Source organism: Ambystoma mexicanum, chromosome 10 (genome assembly GCF_040938575.1).
Source record: "Ambystoma mexicanum isolate Mex_15411 chromosome 10, UKY_AmexF1_1, whole genome shotgun sequence".
NCBI classification, from domain to species: Eukaryota; Metazoa; Chordata; class Amphibia; order Caudata; family Ambystomatidae; genus Ambystoma; species Ambystoma mexicanum.
The window spans coordinates 508,722,503-508,738,750 of NC_090932.1; the positions used below are offsets into that span (position 1 = coordinate 508,722,503).

General features: G+C 44.6%; 1 protein-coding gene across 1 annotated transcript in view; it reads right to left on the minus strand.

Moving 5' to 3' along the window:
• Positions 1-16,248, minus strand: part of CEP63 (centrosomal protein 63) — a 1,157,239-nt gene that overhangs the window by 1,081,242 nt on the left and 59,749 nt on the right. The window contains exon 2 of the mRNA XM_069618054.1: positions 7,331-7,405. Coding sequence (XP_069474155.1) covers positions 7,331-7,374 — 44 coding nt within the window. The 5' untranslated portion in view covers positions 7,375-7,405. The remainder of the gene's footprint in view (positions 1-7,330; positions 7,406-16,248) is intronic.

Below are 16,248 nucleotides of genomic sequence, written 5' to 3' on the forward strand. Positions count from 1 at the left end.
GTGGGGAGACAGTGGCTGGGTACGCAATAACAACTGAAAGTGAAATTGTCCATATGGAACGCATACCCGAGTTATCAGCGCAAGCTGCAGAATTAAGGGCATTAACAAAGGCTCTGGAATTAAGTAAAGATTTAGCTGTGGCCATCTATACGGATTCAGCTTATGCACATGGTGTGGCCTTTAATTTTGGTCTACTGTGAAAAGAGCGAGGGTTTCTTACCTCGCATAGAACAAAAATAAAACATGGCAATTTGATAAACTATTAGCGGCATTGGCTGAACCCGCCCAGGTGGCTATAGTGAAATGCTCCGCCCATAAAAAGGTGGTAGATTTTGTGGGGCAGGGGAACTATTTAGCAGACCAGGTGGCTAAATATGCTGCAGAACACTGTAACTTGACCGTTCCAGAGTGTAACATGCTGCAAAGGAATGTGGAAGGGAAAGGGGATGAGGGCGGTTTTGAAAAGGGCCCTGAGGAGATAGTAAAGGACATTCAAAAGGAAGCAGCAGATTGCGAAATTAAAGTTTGGACTAAAGACAGTAACAATGGACAAACTCCTAAAGTGGTGTGGCTGGACAAAATCAAAATGAGGTGGTTGCTCCCTGACAGTTATTTACCCATGGTAGTCGATATGGCACATGGGAATGCCCATGTTAATGCAGGTGCAATGGAGGACATTCTGAGCAAAGTATGGAAAAACCGGAAAATTGGATCCTATTGCAGGAGATGGGCAGCACAGTGTGCGGTCTGCCTCCAGCATAATGTGGGCAACTCTGTGAAAGTACCAGCAGGTCATAGCAGACTTCCTACGCAGCCATTTGAGGTGGTGTATATGGACTTCATACAAATGGAACCGGTTGCTAAATTAAAATAGTGTCTTGTTATGAGGTGTGGGTTCTCTGGTTGGACGGATGCTTACCCCCTAAGAGACAACACTGCTATTTCCACAGCTAAATGCATCCTGAAATACTGGGTGCCCCAGTACACAGTGCCCAGCTTTCTGTATTCCGACAACGGAGTACACTTTACAGGTCAAGTTGTGAAGTATGTATGTACTGCCTTGGGTATCGATCAGCGATTCCATTCCGTCTATCATCCCAAGAGTGCTGGGATTATTGAATGATCGAATGCCGTAGTGAAAAACAAACTGGCAAAAATATGTGCCTCTACAAACCTGAAGTGGCCAGATGCCCTTCCCTTGGCATTGTTGAGTAAGCGGACCACTCCAAAGGGGACGCACAAATTGTCCCCTTTTGAAATTGTAATGGGCCGCCCTCCAAGTGCATGGTCCATCCCAAAGCCAAGAGTTATTGGTAATATTGAACAACCACTGTTGAGGGATTATTGTGCTGAGCTCACGCATAAACTGTCTATTATCCATCAACAGGTGAAAGACGCAGCCCCGTCAGCTTTGGAAGGAGAAGGCCACGCAATCAAACCAGGGGACTACGTCCTCGTGAAGAGTTTTGATCGCACCAATTGCCTGCAGGCCCGCTGGAAGGGGCCATTTTTGGTCCTACTGGCGACGTAAACTGCTGTTAAGGTTGCTGGCCACAAAACGTGGATCCATACCAACCATCTTAAAAAGGCACCACCTCAGATAGTCCATCCCCCGACCAAGGACACAGACCACTTCGCAGCCGAACCTACGGAGGACACTCCCAGGTATCACCTACGCCCTAGGAAGCAACATTGATTGCCTATGTTTGAACTCTGACATCTGGCTGAGAAAGGACTTGGTAAAGGGTCGGAACAAACAAAGGACAACCGAGAGACAGATGAAGTGGCCTCAGCAGCCCCTCCTGGGTATGAAGTAGCCCCACCGAGACACAGATGAAACGGCCTCAGCGTCCCCTCAAGGGTAGGACTTAGCCTCAACGAGACGTGTCAAGGTAAGGTGCCAGAAGCGGTGACTGCAGGACGGGTTATACTGTGCAACCCTTGCGATTTAGCGCATAAACGGACGGCACCGTTAGGGTAATTGTTAGGGACTTTTTGAACATTTTTGTGTAAATATATAATATATATATAACGTGTGACATTTAACGGCCAAGTTCTGGAACTCAGCCATTTGGGATTAGCCCTGTGCGAGGGAACAAAACAGGTTGTTACAATGAATGACGAGGACGCAGGGCAGAGGCGTCCACGAGTTGACAGATATGCATGCACCCCAAAGGGAAAGCTCTTCTTATCCCTTGTCTGTATTGTTATAACAGTAGGGTCCGCAATATTCCTCTGGTACCTTGAGCACCATGATATTTATTCTGCCCATAATTTGCGCTGCCTCCCACGCCTCAGCCTCCAACACCAGAACTAGTAACTATTCCCCACATAGATCAGGAGTATCGGAAAAAGCATCCTAGGAATAGCATCCTCACATGGATGAATGAAACAAACCAGATACTAAATAAAGCCAACTGTTACATATGTACATATGTTCCCCATAGCCATGAAAGCAGACCCGAATGGTACGAGACTCCTGCTACAAGTGATACATGCGTGCCTTGGAGAGATTATCTTTTGCGTGCCTCCCGAAACTATACCGAAAATGTGACACCCACATTTGTGAATAGGAAAAATGAGACAAGCACTCAGACTAGAATACAGGGAGGAATTTATATTCCTCTAACACCCAATGTAACTAGATATCTTAATAGATCCATTTCCTGCCCATCTAAAGAAATAGAAATGATTCCTCTAACCGACTATATGAGAGACAACAAAGCAGTACTACCACACCCAATCCCTGTACAAAATATAGTTTGTAGGGCCCCCTTTTGCTACCAGCGAAACAAGACACATGCTCAGGCTGTTTTCATGGGTAGACACGACTGCCAGAATATAGCAGATTTGAATAGTATATCTGCACCCTTTAGTCCCCCTAAGGGGGCAATGTTTATTTGCGGGGAGGAAGCATACCTCTGGTTACCCCGCTATTGGAAAGGTAGATGTACCGTTGGATACGTAATGTTGGGTTTGCATTACAAATCTGTGGAGGAAGTGAACTTAAAACCCAAGGCAAAGAGAATAAAAATGGGTACACGGGATTCCAAGCGAAGGAAAAGAGGTGTTATTACTAAAGAAGACACCACTTGGGATGAATTCTTTGATTTCCTAAAGGGCATAGTGATGCCCATGGGAATAGTTATGAATTCCAGAAGCACTAGGCACTTGGCTAGATTAGTAGAAAAGGAACTAAATGTGACCGGTGACATACTGGCAAACCTCACTAAAGAAGTACAAGCAGTCCGGATGGTCGCATTACAAAACCGACTAGTATTAGATACAATGCTGGCAGAAGTAGGAGGGGCTTGTAAAATAATTGGCACTTCTTGCTGCACTTTTATACCTGATTATAGCACTGATATCTTTAAAGGGCTCGATGAAATGCATAAAATAGCAGCTCAAATACATTCTGAATTTGGGCCTGGGGATGGGACATTCTGGTTCTGGGATCTATTACGGAGCTGGGGATGGAAGCTCCTCACCCCTCTTCTTGTCATAGGAGGATTAATAGCTGCTTGCTGCTGTTGCATTCAGTGCCTTCCCTTATGTATGTCCGTCATAGGAGATTGCTGCAGGAAAATGATGGGAGCACTGGCACCCAAACCCACTAATGCCATGACCACCAACGAGATGATAAAGTTAGAGGAGGCAATTGAGGGGTTACAAAAGATTGATGTGTCGGACAACGACAATGAAAGAATGAATGAATACAAACTAAACCATGTGTATTACTGATAAAGTCTTGCTGACGCAAAAGGGTTGTTTGTAAATACCAAATTCATGTAATTGTCATGTTTCTTTGCCTCAGCAAGACTTAAACCCATTGCCCATGTTATAGCATTATGTCCATGTTAAACCAACTGCTTTTGTGTCCGCACACGAGGCCCAGGGTTTTCGCCTGGAACAGATATTACTTAGGCTTAGGAATGTCCCCTCTGTTCTCCGTTCCTGTAAAGGCTACATAAATAATGTCTGTTAAAACTCTTGCACTTCCCGTCCTGTCTAAAGCTGCCGTGCGAGTCAGCATGCATTCATTGACCCTCGGGTCTCCTCTATGAATAATGATTGCTAGCATCCGCACTCTTTCCCGAAACATAAGCATAAAGCGTATCTATATTCGGAGTTGTTATTCTCTGGGATATTTGGGAAGGGGAACTTGTGTCAGAGCTCGTGCGTCATTCTGTAAAAGATAAGTCCTGCTATTGTCCAGCAGTCCATGAATGGATATTATTATCACTACCGCGGCAAGATATGTGTAGTTTGCAAATTCCCCACTGTGTCAAATGTGATGAATTAGCTTGTTTTTACGATCACGCATGTTAAAGATTACACGTGCATCCTGAAGGATATTTTGACTTGCTTAGATAAGCTATATGAGTAATGACCATTTGCAAATGTCCGGCCTTTGTAAATTGTCACCGCAAGGGCTGGAATAACAGCCAAAAGTGTTTTGGCAGGAAACTGTATGTCAGGACGTGCCTGGGCTTCGCGCCAGTCATAAGACTCAATGTAAACGTTTTCCTATAAAAAGCCTGCTCACTGTAATGTTAGTAGCTCACTCTAGATAGCATCCCTATGGTGTATCTTGCAGTCAGCCCTTCTGCGGAAGTTTTGCATTGCAATAAATGATTGTTAAACTCACTTACTAGTGTGTTTATTGATGGAGAACTCTGCCTGGTGAATTTTAGCATTGACTATGCTATCTGTCCTAAATCAAAAAGTGCACCTATTCTGCTGTGCTGTATATATGCCACACTAGAAAGTTGAACCCAGTGCATTGCTCACATTCTCATTGTAATTATTACCCCATTGGTGATTGCTGCCCCATATTAAAAAGTGTGTGATTTCTTTTGAATTTTAAAATAAATATTCTATTTTACCAACCAGCCTGGTTCATGGTCCATTGTGACCCAGAGTATTTGAAAAGGGGGTGTGATATGAGTGGTGTACCATCTCAATATTGAATCTAATATAAAGAGCTAAGCATCTCAGTTGTGCGCTGGATAATAGGCCAAGAACAAGGTGTGTCGCCTGATTGAAATCCTTAACATACTTCTATAGGGTTTTATATAATTTGAGTGACACTACGGTATGTGTACTTTTTAAGTTATCTTTATAAAGCAGAGTATTGTTGAAAGCCAGACATGGGGGTGAGGAGGGGAAATGATCAGAGGGCAAGTAAGTTATGAGTATTTGGCAACATTGTGGCAGGAGAGTTTGCAATCCTGGAAACTGGTGCAGTTATTTTCCCCCAATTGCAACTGATTTTCAGGGCACAAGTAAAGGACATGTGGGTGGACAGCATAACTTTTCTTCAGATGGTGGACGCATCCCCTTGTTTTTTTTAGGTTGGCAAGCTTGCTCAAGTATTTGGCTACCAGGATTTTACTCACGTGGTCATGTTCCCAGTGCAAAAGCTTACTCACAAGACCACATATTGGGATTTTGTTTTCCAGGGAATATTTCACGACAGATGCTGGGTTTAAAAGATGAGCACCTTTTATACTTTGCCAGCATATTTATTGGAACATTTCCTCTCAGGTTATTTTGTTGGTGTTCATTACTTGTTTAAAAAAGTCCAATACTATTTTGTCATGCTCACTTTCTTCTAGGGAGACGGTCAACCGTACTACAATTGTATATTTCACTTTAAGATATATGTTCACTTATTGTGTGTATATTCATGGTTGCCAGCTTTTGATTTTCACTATGGGGGCAAAAGTACCTGGGCATATTGTTATTCTTGCAGCTGGTCAAGAGACAGCCATAAAACAAGGGGCGTGTAGCACGCTGCTTAACCAAAGTGAGAGATCCTTAGGAAATAATGTAATCTCACTGTGCATTGCCGAAACACATTGTGAGTTCTCAAAGTCTGCAATATTTTATGCATAACAATACCACTGTCAAAACAGGTCAAAATCAGTTTGTGATCGATGAACATCTTTGAGTGATGGGTTGCAAGTGTTTTAAAATATAGACTAGCCGCGCCCACCAGACATGGATCAAGGCCATGGCTAGTGGACTGGTAGTGTTCTAAAATATACAGTGGGCATGGCCCTATGACGTGGCCACTGGCCATGTGTGGTAAAAAAAAAAATCTATGGAATAACAAAACCCTTGAAATTCAAGGAAAAATAAATGTTGCAGGAATGTTATGGTGAGACCTTAACGCAACATAACCACTGAAATTCAGCTAAAGCCACCTTTACTTCACACACCCTGTTTTGCAGCCTATGACCACAATGATGACATCACAGATGACAAGTATATATGGGAGCATTAATGAGGAATCCAGATATTTGGCTAGTACATGCACTGCCATATTTTTTATTAAGCTAGGACACTTACCCAGGAGCCAAGTTCGATAAGGCATTCTGCAAACAGACCGCTGTTACACCAGATCATTGAATTATGTGCTAAATCTAGGAAATCTGGCATAGATATCTATGAATTTCAGTTCGGCATCACAGCCCATTTGCGTGTTCAGGCTTTCTGAGGGTGCCCATTACAGAACACCTTCTACTCTGCATGGGACTAACAAGGGGACCGAATGTAGCTCAGTACTCCTACCACTTTGACTAAGCCTTCAATGGCATAAAATGTAACCTTAATCTCACAGAATGTGGTGGTCCCTCCCAAAGGAAGATGCAATCCTCGTCATCTTACTGCACTTCTGTTATCTGTACTAGTGTTTTGGAGAAGGTAGGCTAAGCTATGTCATGGCAATCGTGTTTAATAAGGAGCCTGCAGAACAGAAGTGCAGCAGTTACAAATTTCAGCAGCAGTATTAAGGCAGTACTTATGATGCGTTTGGCTTAATATGCTCCTGTATTGGAATTGATTAATACCTATTGATCAGAGTCCAGTCTACTCACAGAAGGTACAAAAATGTGGTGCTCTTCGCTCAACCCTGCAAATTCTCCCCTGGGTCTGGAATATGAATGGTTAAATATGTGTGTACATTCACTAATATTGTCCCAGGAATTTAAGATGGCTGGGAGTTTCCAATGGTTTAAAAAAGGTACCAAACATTCTTTTAAAGAACTAAAATGTACAGCTTCCATGGTCATCACAATGGGGCTTTAAATCTTTGTTCAATCTATTGACAAAACCATGAACGTTTGGCAGAGTAAGTTTATCAGTGACTCGGTTGCTCAGTTTTGAAGTAGTGCTATCAGTGACTCGGTTGCTCAGTTTTGAAGTAGTGCCTTTATAAGGGATCAAACTGAATAGTTGACAGTAAAATAAAAGCTATAAGTGTTTAGTTAAAAGAAGGCAAAAACTTCCAAACGCTACGCTTATTCAAATCCAAGTACAATCTCACCCAGTTTGCTCCCGTTGGCGAATTCCTTCCAGCAAGGCTTCCATCTTTTAACACTACTACTCCCAACAGGAACTGCTGGAAACATTTGAAAAAGGCATATTTTAGTACATTTTCCTAAGATTTCTGTCCAAATTGAAGTATGGTTTACTTTTACAGGGTATTAACCCAAGAGCACTGGAATCATCTAAAAGGATTTCTAAGTGTGCCATAATTTTACAATAGCCTAATTTAAGCCAGGATTCTGCAACTGCTGGTGTCTTCATTGCCTATGATTAGGCATGACCATGAGCCTCTTAACCCCACCTCGTTTGAGGCTGTGAAAACAGACCCCTGGTCATTAGTCAATAATGTCAAAACTCACCCTAGGTCATGTCTCTGCGCTAAAAGACAGGTATACCTAGGTTCATGTGCTCATCAACATGATTAAACATGTACAGTCAGGAATTGTAAAGTTCTTAGACTCAGAGAATACTCTGACGCATTACACATTACTCCAAATGATACACTTGACACAGGAGTTATCATGTTAATGCATTTAATATGACCCCCTATCTTCCGAGGGTTCTTATTCTTATTAAACAAGCTAAAGCAAAAGCAGGTATAACATACCATAACATCACACTTATCAACAAGATTGCCATGTGGGCAAAGAGCATATTTGAATGTATATGTAATAGAACAAGTGGTGGTTTTAGTTTAACAGCATGGGCAACCTTTATCTGTCATTAAGCTACGCTACACTATACTATAGTATACGCCATCAGTCTCCATGCACTCAGCAAGCTTCCACCTGCCACTCACGTTTAGAGCGGCGTGTGCTTTAAATGAAACAGCTCCTTCTTGAGTTGACAAGTTCTGCTTAGCTGCAACTGGCTGTCTTGCTCCTATGCTGATGCTGCACTCCTCCCTGCCCCTCCGGTTTGAATGGACTGGCAAGCCTGCTGGGCTTCCTGCTTTCCCTCCTTTTCTCATCCTTGTGCTGGGCTATAGGGCTATCAAGTAACATGGTTGCCCTGCAGGTGTGAGTTCGTCATATCCGCTATTTGGAACAGTGAGGGAGCTAGTGTCTCATTTTCTTCATTTGAGGTAGAACTCCCATGTAAAAATATGTTAGATGGGTTTTTGCACCTCAAAGTGAAATCTCTGCACCCGTTTAGTAAATGTCTTCACTGCACTCTATGACATTTGTGAAGTTCTGCAACATTACACACTGTATGCTTCTCTGCAGGCTATATTAGCCAGCTGTCTGTTATCAAGGGACATCCATCTCTCTTGTTACCCATTATTTTTCATGGTACCCTATGGCTCTTGACTACGAATGAGCAAGATGCCTCTGTTCGCATCTGTCAATTTCCTGTTCTTGAATCCTTATCAGATATAACACTTACCTGTCTGTGTGAGGTTAAAAGGCTGCTCGCAGATAGCACCTTGTTTGACTTCACACCATTAGGTGTTATCTGACATTTGTGGTCAGCCGATCTGCCGCAACAGGAAAGCACAATTTCCTAGATGTTGGCTGATCTTGCAGAACCTACGAACTTTTGTTCAGCAAGTGTCGCACACATTGTGTGCATCATTCCATTTCTATGTTAAAGTGTGGTGTATGTTTGAAGAACTGTAGTGAACAGAGAGTGTGTCAGCGGAAACAAAATTCAAGTTAAAGTGGTGACCGGCAATGGGTTGGGGAGAGAGGGGGCCCCCGAAATTCGGAATCACAGATCAGACCATATAGACCAAACAATAATTGAAAAACATGAATATTTTATTTAAATTCCATTTGTTAAAACATACATATTAAATTTTAAATTTTGTTACGAGCTCATCTCTAAATAGCAGCAGATTGTTGTAGAATAAAGTGCATAGTGAAACAAAGTGCCAATATAAAACCAGACTGAAAATTCAGTCAGTATTAACTTCATGTTGCCAAGCTGTCTGAACCTCAAGTCGGCTGAAGGGGGTCACCCGGCTGGTGTTTGAAGAACACCTTTCATGGCTACAGGTTGTATGAAATATGAAAATCTGTCTAAATTAGTCCGAGTTCATGTCACTGGTACACATGGCTACAAAACGTCAAGCTTCCCACCAAATGCAGGCAACATGCTTAAGTCATGATTTATCCACTCTTCTCTAGAGTAAGAACACAGATGGCATAAATAGCAACGCAACTTGATTTTCAGATCAGGGCTGCATCTTCAACTAGTTGTCTTTAAAAAGAAAATTAAGTTACGCTGTGATTAACCAGGTCAAGTCTAAATAAGACAGTAACGAGCATGGGATATGACAAAGTAGTGCGAAGTGAATGCTACCAATTTCAGCAAGTGCAGATAATACGAAATAAATATGACAGATAACTATACTTACGTAAGTTCATATGTCAAAGTTGATAAAAACACATAGTGTCAGCAACCAGCAATGGTCTTTCTGCACATCACTGGCTGAACTGGTCTCCATGCTCGCTGGTGCTCCCAGCATAGGTTGCACTATGAGCAGTAATAACGCATGTGGTATTTTATACCAAGGGTCGAAATTGGAATTCATGGCGGAGCTGGAAGTCGCTTCTGTCGGGGACGACTAATGTCCCAAGTGTTGCAAATAATTGGGTGGGGAGCATAATTCTGCAAGATGCATTGTGATAACGAAGCAGATTATCTCATAATGCGTTGTGTTATCTTTCACTGTGAATACAGTTTTAAAACGTAAGTGAGATTTGTTCAGGTTCGCACTTTTACAGGCCATTATAACCTTTCATTCAGGGTGAGGAAAACAAAACTAGGTTGTTTTTGCTCAACATTTCTAAATCCTCAGGTTCATTTCTTATGTTATATGTGCGCTTTTAAAGGCATTGGCAGACTAATGATTATTTAGGCTTTTTGCAATTAAACTGCTTAAATTGCAGACTGGGCCCAATCCCCGGCTTTACCACCTAATCAAAGTACATGAGTTGAGGCAAATGTTTAATCTCATGGACTGCATTTTACCTGCAAAAACAGGAATCCTTAGAGGAGATCAAATGAGCAGCTATTTCTAATGAAACACAAAATTCCTCTCATGGATTGCTATATTATAGTTGCTACATGTATCGAGGCCAATCACATATTATTACTACTGTTATTTATTGAGTACAGACCTAACTTCAGGGAAAAAACAGAACACTTCACAAGTCAGTATATTGCACACCACAAAGTTATTTCTCTCAGGTGGGCATGGGCACTTCTTTTCTTTTAATGTCACTGCAAATGATACCCTAAACAGGGGTCTGCAACATGTGGCTCTCCAACGACTGTGATGCTGGAAATGCATTGGAGGGACAGGACCTCCCTGTCCTTGTCCTGTTTGTGTTCTGTATTATTTTCTGCCCAGGAGTCCATGTGGGACTCCTGGCAGTGCAGCTCTTCCTGTTTTTGGTTTGGTGTACAGACCCATGGGATACCCTTGTGGCACCCAAGGGTGGGGGTACATACAACCCTGTGCCCCTAGTGTATGTTCTTGGGCACCTGTGTGTGGCCCACAGAGCAGGGTATGGGCTGGTGGCAGCTCCATGCTGAATTTGATAGGTGCTCTGATTATCCTCCATTTTGGGATACCCAGGCCCTACCATTGGAATCAGTTGATTCCTGATAGGAAACAAGATGGCCCCTGTGGCCTTTTGCTTTCTATTGCCTGTTACTTTGTTTTTCCAAAGTCCTGAGAAGCCCCAACTCTGTCCCTTCCCCCTGACTTGCTGTTGGGTGGAAGTTCCATATATGGTGTTGTTGTGAAGTCCAAGCCAGACTGGCTGAAGCCTTCCCAGTGACTGTATGTTGTGGGTACACCCTGTGGGTGGGACCTGGGTGAATGGAGTGTGTGACCAATATGCACTTCTTCTTGTGAATTTCTGGTTTCCGGTATGAGACAAAGACTGAGACAGCCCTGCCCAAAAGTGACATGAATGCAGTGTGTAGTGTTGAATGGCTGGGTACCTGTCCCAATAAATATTCCTTGTTGTGAGTGTCTGAGAGGGAGGAGTATAGCCTGAATGCACTGTATGCCTTATTGGCTGACAGATTGCATGAATGCCCTTTTGTATGATTGGCTGCTGAGTGTGACCCAGCAGTATGGATGAGAGACAGAATAGTATATCTGGGGACCTCTCACCACTGGAAGTTGTTCAGAAGCGGAGTTGACACTTGAATAGTAACTGGAACTGCTTATCCTAGACGCCCAGCTGGAAGAAGAAGAACTTCTGCATTTGCTTCGACCCGATCCGAAAGCTGTTGAGTTCGTCGAGGACTGCTCCGAGAGAGGACCTGGTTAGGCGCCCGCTTCCTGTGCTCCGAGGGACCATCGAGCACCGTTAACCTTTGCCGAAGCTCCCTGGAAGTCAGATCCTTGAAAGGCTGCCGACCAGGGACGGGGACCGCCAAGGAGAACGAAGTGAAGCGCCCCGGACATAGACGCCGTTGAAGTCCGTTGCCGTCGACCAGGGTTCGGCGTATCCTCGTAACCGCTGGAGACCCTTCAAAGCTGTGTTGCTCAGAAGAGGGGACCGCTTGACGCCGTGCCACCGACCAACGGAGCCGCCCGCTCCTTTGCCTAAGACTGTTGAATCGAGGGACTCCCTTGTCCGCACCGTCGACTGCTTTATCCCGCCGGAGAAAGTCGAGGACGCCGACGCGCCGAGGAGAATCCGCCGGTGGGTTTCCCGCCACCCAAAGACCACAAAGACTTTGACGACTCAATGCCCTTGTCGGGCCACAGTTCAGAAACTCTTTGCGGTCCTGAACTATCAATCGCCGAGGTGCCCCGCACACCTCATCCTCGCAGGGCGTCGTCGACGAGCACCACCTGGATCGACACCCTCGAACTTTTCATCGATGCCAAGTTCACCTTCTTCGATGCCTCTCGACGATCTGTGGCTCCTGCTTTAAAGGGAGTCATTCAAGAAGGATCCATCGACACCTCTTCAAAGAACGCTGCTCTACCAGGTACATGGGGTGGGGGGTAGAATCATTATAGAAGGAAATAAGACTTGTAGAACAATATATGGACTGGGTTTGTGTTATATCTTTATTTTACAGGTTGCCCAGGTGGGTGGGGGGGTCTCCACACAGAACTGTGTCTAGTGGTAGGGGCCAGTATTCTTCCAATTGCTCTAACCAACTGCTTTCCTCCCATGTCTATTGTTGGTTGCCTTTATTAAGTGATCTGTGTGACATTTGACCAGAGTATAGTTGATCTACTTTAAGGATATCTGATAATAATTGTGGTACCACTTTAGAACTGTATATATTTACCATTGTTGATTTTCTGAGCACAAAGTGAGTTATTGTGATAGTGTACATAACCTTGAACATTATTTATATAAAGACTGTGTTTTAACTAATACAGTGTGTGGACATTCCTTTGTGGGGGCTTGGGGACTACACTGTACTTAAAAACCAGCCTGCATCACCTCCTGAGAAGCTAGGCCTTGATTGCTCGTCCATTGCTACCGTAATAGAGAATCTTGGCTGGGGTCCTCTGTGCCTCTCCTCTACCATATAGAGAGCAGAAGTACAGACCCCCCCAGCCTTTACAACGACTATAAGCCCTAGCCAGCATAGTCAAAGGTGAGGGATAATGGGAGACTAGGCCGAAAACATCTCGAGAGCCCAGGATCCAAACCCCTGCCCAAGTGTATCAAAGGATGACAACACTCCTTTTGATGTTATTTTCTGTGATGTCACTTCTGATGATGGAAATGCATTTGCAAATTAGGGGTGCTGCATAGCTTTTGCTACAGAGGGCCAAAGAAATCCTGGGACAGGCCCTGGAAAGAAATCAAACAGATCAGAATCCTACATTCATAACAGTCCTAAAGTTCTGTTATTTTTGTGCTGTGTATGTGGTAAAATATCGTTGCCACTAATGTTACCATAAAAGGGAGTATGTGGAGAAAGAAGGGCGCAAATGTGGAGAAAGAAGGGTGCAGATGACGCTGTATGGAACCGTGCAGACCACAAACTGATTCTGATGCACCACCACATCAAAAGTGTCCAGCAAAAACAGTTTTGCATGTTTGGCAATCCTATCCCTCATAGCCTTAAAACAAAGTCACTAATGCCAAACGTAGCTCGCCCAGTCCAGTCTACAACAAAACGACACCCATTTGCAAACCAGAATTTATTAACACTCACTTCTAAACCAAAGCCTAGAACACCTTCCTAGCGGAGACCCTGTAATGTAAACCTTTCCCAGGACAAAAGTGAATGTGCCCTCTCCCAATTCACACCTCTGAGCTGCATTGCATCTTCTAGTAAAAAAGATAGTTATGTCCCCAAGTGTAGAAACAAATACAGCTAGCTATCTTACATTACGACTGTGATACAAGGGTGCAACCTCGTAGTGACACCACAATCTTGAACGGACCTGGTTCCACCACTCCGGGCTCCAGGACACAGTACTAGTCCTCCCCTACTAAAGAACTGACAGTTCTGCCTTCCCAAGCCTCAACATAGTGCCAATATAACCCCAACCTGAGCGGTCACTGTCACAAAATTCAGTTACAGCTTGGCTCTTTACCGGTTACAGGATAATGAGATCTGTGGTCCACCTACAGGTCATGGTTCGCCTCAACTTATAAATCTGTGAACAAAGCAGGTGAAAAATTGAAAAATGGTGCTAGTAGTACCTGGGCATCTAATAGTAGTGCATGGAAAGTGCTCAATACTTATACACAAGCCATAACTGTTAGCTTTGCCAATGATTGTTAACAGGACTTCTGCGCAGGACATGCATAGTGCTTTTAAATGAAGTGGTTAAGGCCCTGGTTAAGACTTTTTTTTTCAAAATGTATTTTATAAAATGTTTAAGTGCAGGTTAAATCCTGCAAATACAACAGAATAAAACAAAACAGGGAGGTGAAAAATTACAGGGAAGCGTAATAATACACATTGAGACAGTGCAACAGGGAAGGGGGGGTGGGGGGGAGAGAGTATTGTACCCAGAGAGATTGTTCATAACCTTTCAATAACAGTTATCGGTGGTATGCTGCTCTTGATAAGCTGTAGTGACTAGTTCAGGGTTTGATGCGACAGTGGGACTAGCAGCCCGTTGGTGAGTCCAGGGGTCGCATCCTGCATGTGGGGCTCGCAGACCTTTTCCTTCGGAAAGGGAGGGTTGGGGGAGGTCTGCTCGCTGTGGGGTCAAAAGTTTGTGAACATCTAAGTGCGGGTGGCCGTTGGGCCATTCCCGGGAATTGTTCATCGTAATCTAGGAAGGGGGACAAAGTGCTGTAGAATTTCCCCATGTTTCCTGCACAAGTGGCCTTTATTTATTCCCGCCACTGCTGTGTCCCAGCATTTCGTCCACAACATAGAGAGCACTAGACCCTCAGGTTGTTTCCAGAGTCGGGCTATGTGATCTTGGCTGCTGTGAGCAGGTGCGTGATAAGGTCCGCCAGGTGCCCTGTCAATGGCAACGCCCCATCGTCCATGTCCCCCAATAGTACGATTCCTGGGTCCCATGTTCAATCCTGTTATTAGTCAGATCTGCTATAGGACCTCGTTCCAGGATCAGGTTGACTTGGAACATGTACATAAGAGATGGAACAGTGAGCCCATTGTTTGACAGCCCCTCCAACATTGTGGTGATAGTGCTAGGTTACTTTTGTTTATAGTTTCTGGGGTGATCTACCACCTGCTGTAGCATACCTTCACCGCCCAATCCTTATTTGTGATACATTAAGAGCTCTTGTTCATACGTGACCAGATGCGACTTCAGTCTTCCAGTCCCAGCTCCCGTCCCAGGTCCTTTTCCCAACTAAGCATCTAGTGCTCCTTTTTGGCAGAATCAGCTTTATCTAGGAGTCTAAAAAGGAGCGAGATGTTCCCCTCTTGGGGCTGTTGATGTTAGGGTATGCTCTAGCGCACTGAGATCCCTTCCTCCGTGTGTTTTTGTCCTGTTTCATCCAGTGCCTCAGCTACGCATATCGAAATCTTTCAGTTTCTGGGAGCTGAAATTTCGCCTTGCATTCCTCAAATGTTAATGGGGCCCCGTTGGTGAAGACATCCATGATTTGATTTAGGCCCCCCTTCGCCACCTAATGAAGCCCGCTGAGGCAGTCCCAGAGGTGAAGCCAGGGTTGTTCCATACCAGGGCCAGGGGTCCCAGTGAGCCCCATGTCCCCATTTGTGAGCCACCCAGCTCCAGCACTTAACTGTGTTTTTGGTGGATGTCAATGGGCCGCGGCCCAGGGCCCCGAGAGGTATTGTGATATATGGCAGGGATGCAAGCGGAGCTGGGCTCCAGGATTCCTCCATTTGCTTCCAGCGGGGCTGGTTGGTGGTTGCCTGCCAGGCGAAGGCTTGTGAGAGTTGTGCTGCAAGGCAGTACCTGGAGACGTCCGGAACCCCCAGGCCTCCCCCTGCCGTACCCCTAAGCATGACTCTCTTGGCCATTTGTGGTTTTCTTTCTGCCACATACGTATTTCAACAGCCCTTTTTGTAGCTCTTTCTCAAGGATAGTGACTGAAAGGGCGATGCTTTGGTAAATTAATCTTGGGACCAGATTCATTTTCAGGGCCGTCATTCTTCCTAGCCATGATACCTCTTATTTATGCCAGTGCTCCAGGTCGCTCCGCCGATCCCTAAATAGCTGCGGGAAGTTGGCTTTGTATACACGCTCGGTTTTGTTCGGTATCTGAACCCCTAGGTAGGTGATATGGGATCTGGTCCAGGGGAGGAAGGTCGGTTCTGCTAGGTAATCTCTGTGTCTCTTAGATATTGATACCCACGGCCTCAGATTCTGGATAGTTGACCTTAAACCCTGATGGCCTCTCCAAATGCTGCAATTTCCTGCCAGAGAGCTTCCAGGGAGTCATCAACCCGAGTTAGAGTCAGGAGTATGTCATCTGCGCACAAAGCTGCCTCATAGCAGCTGTCGCCCACTTGGAGGCCTTG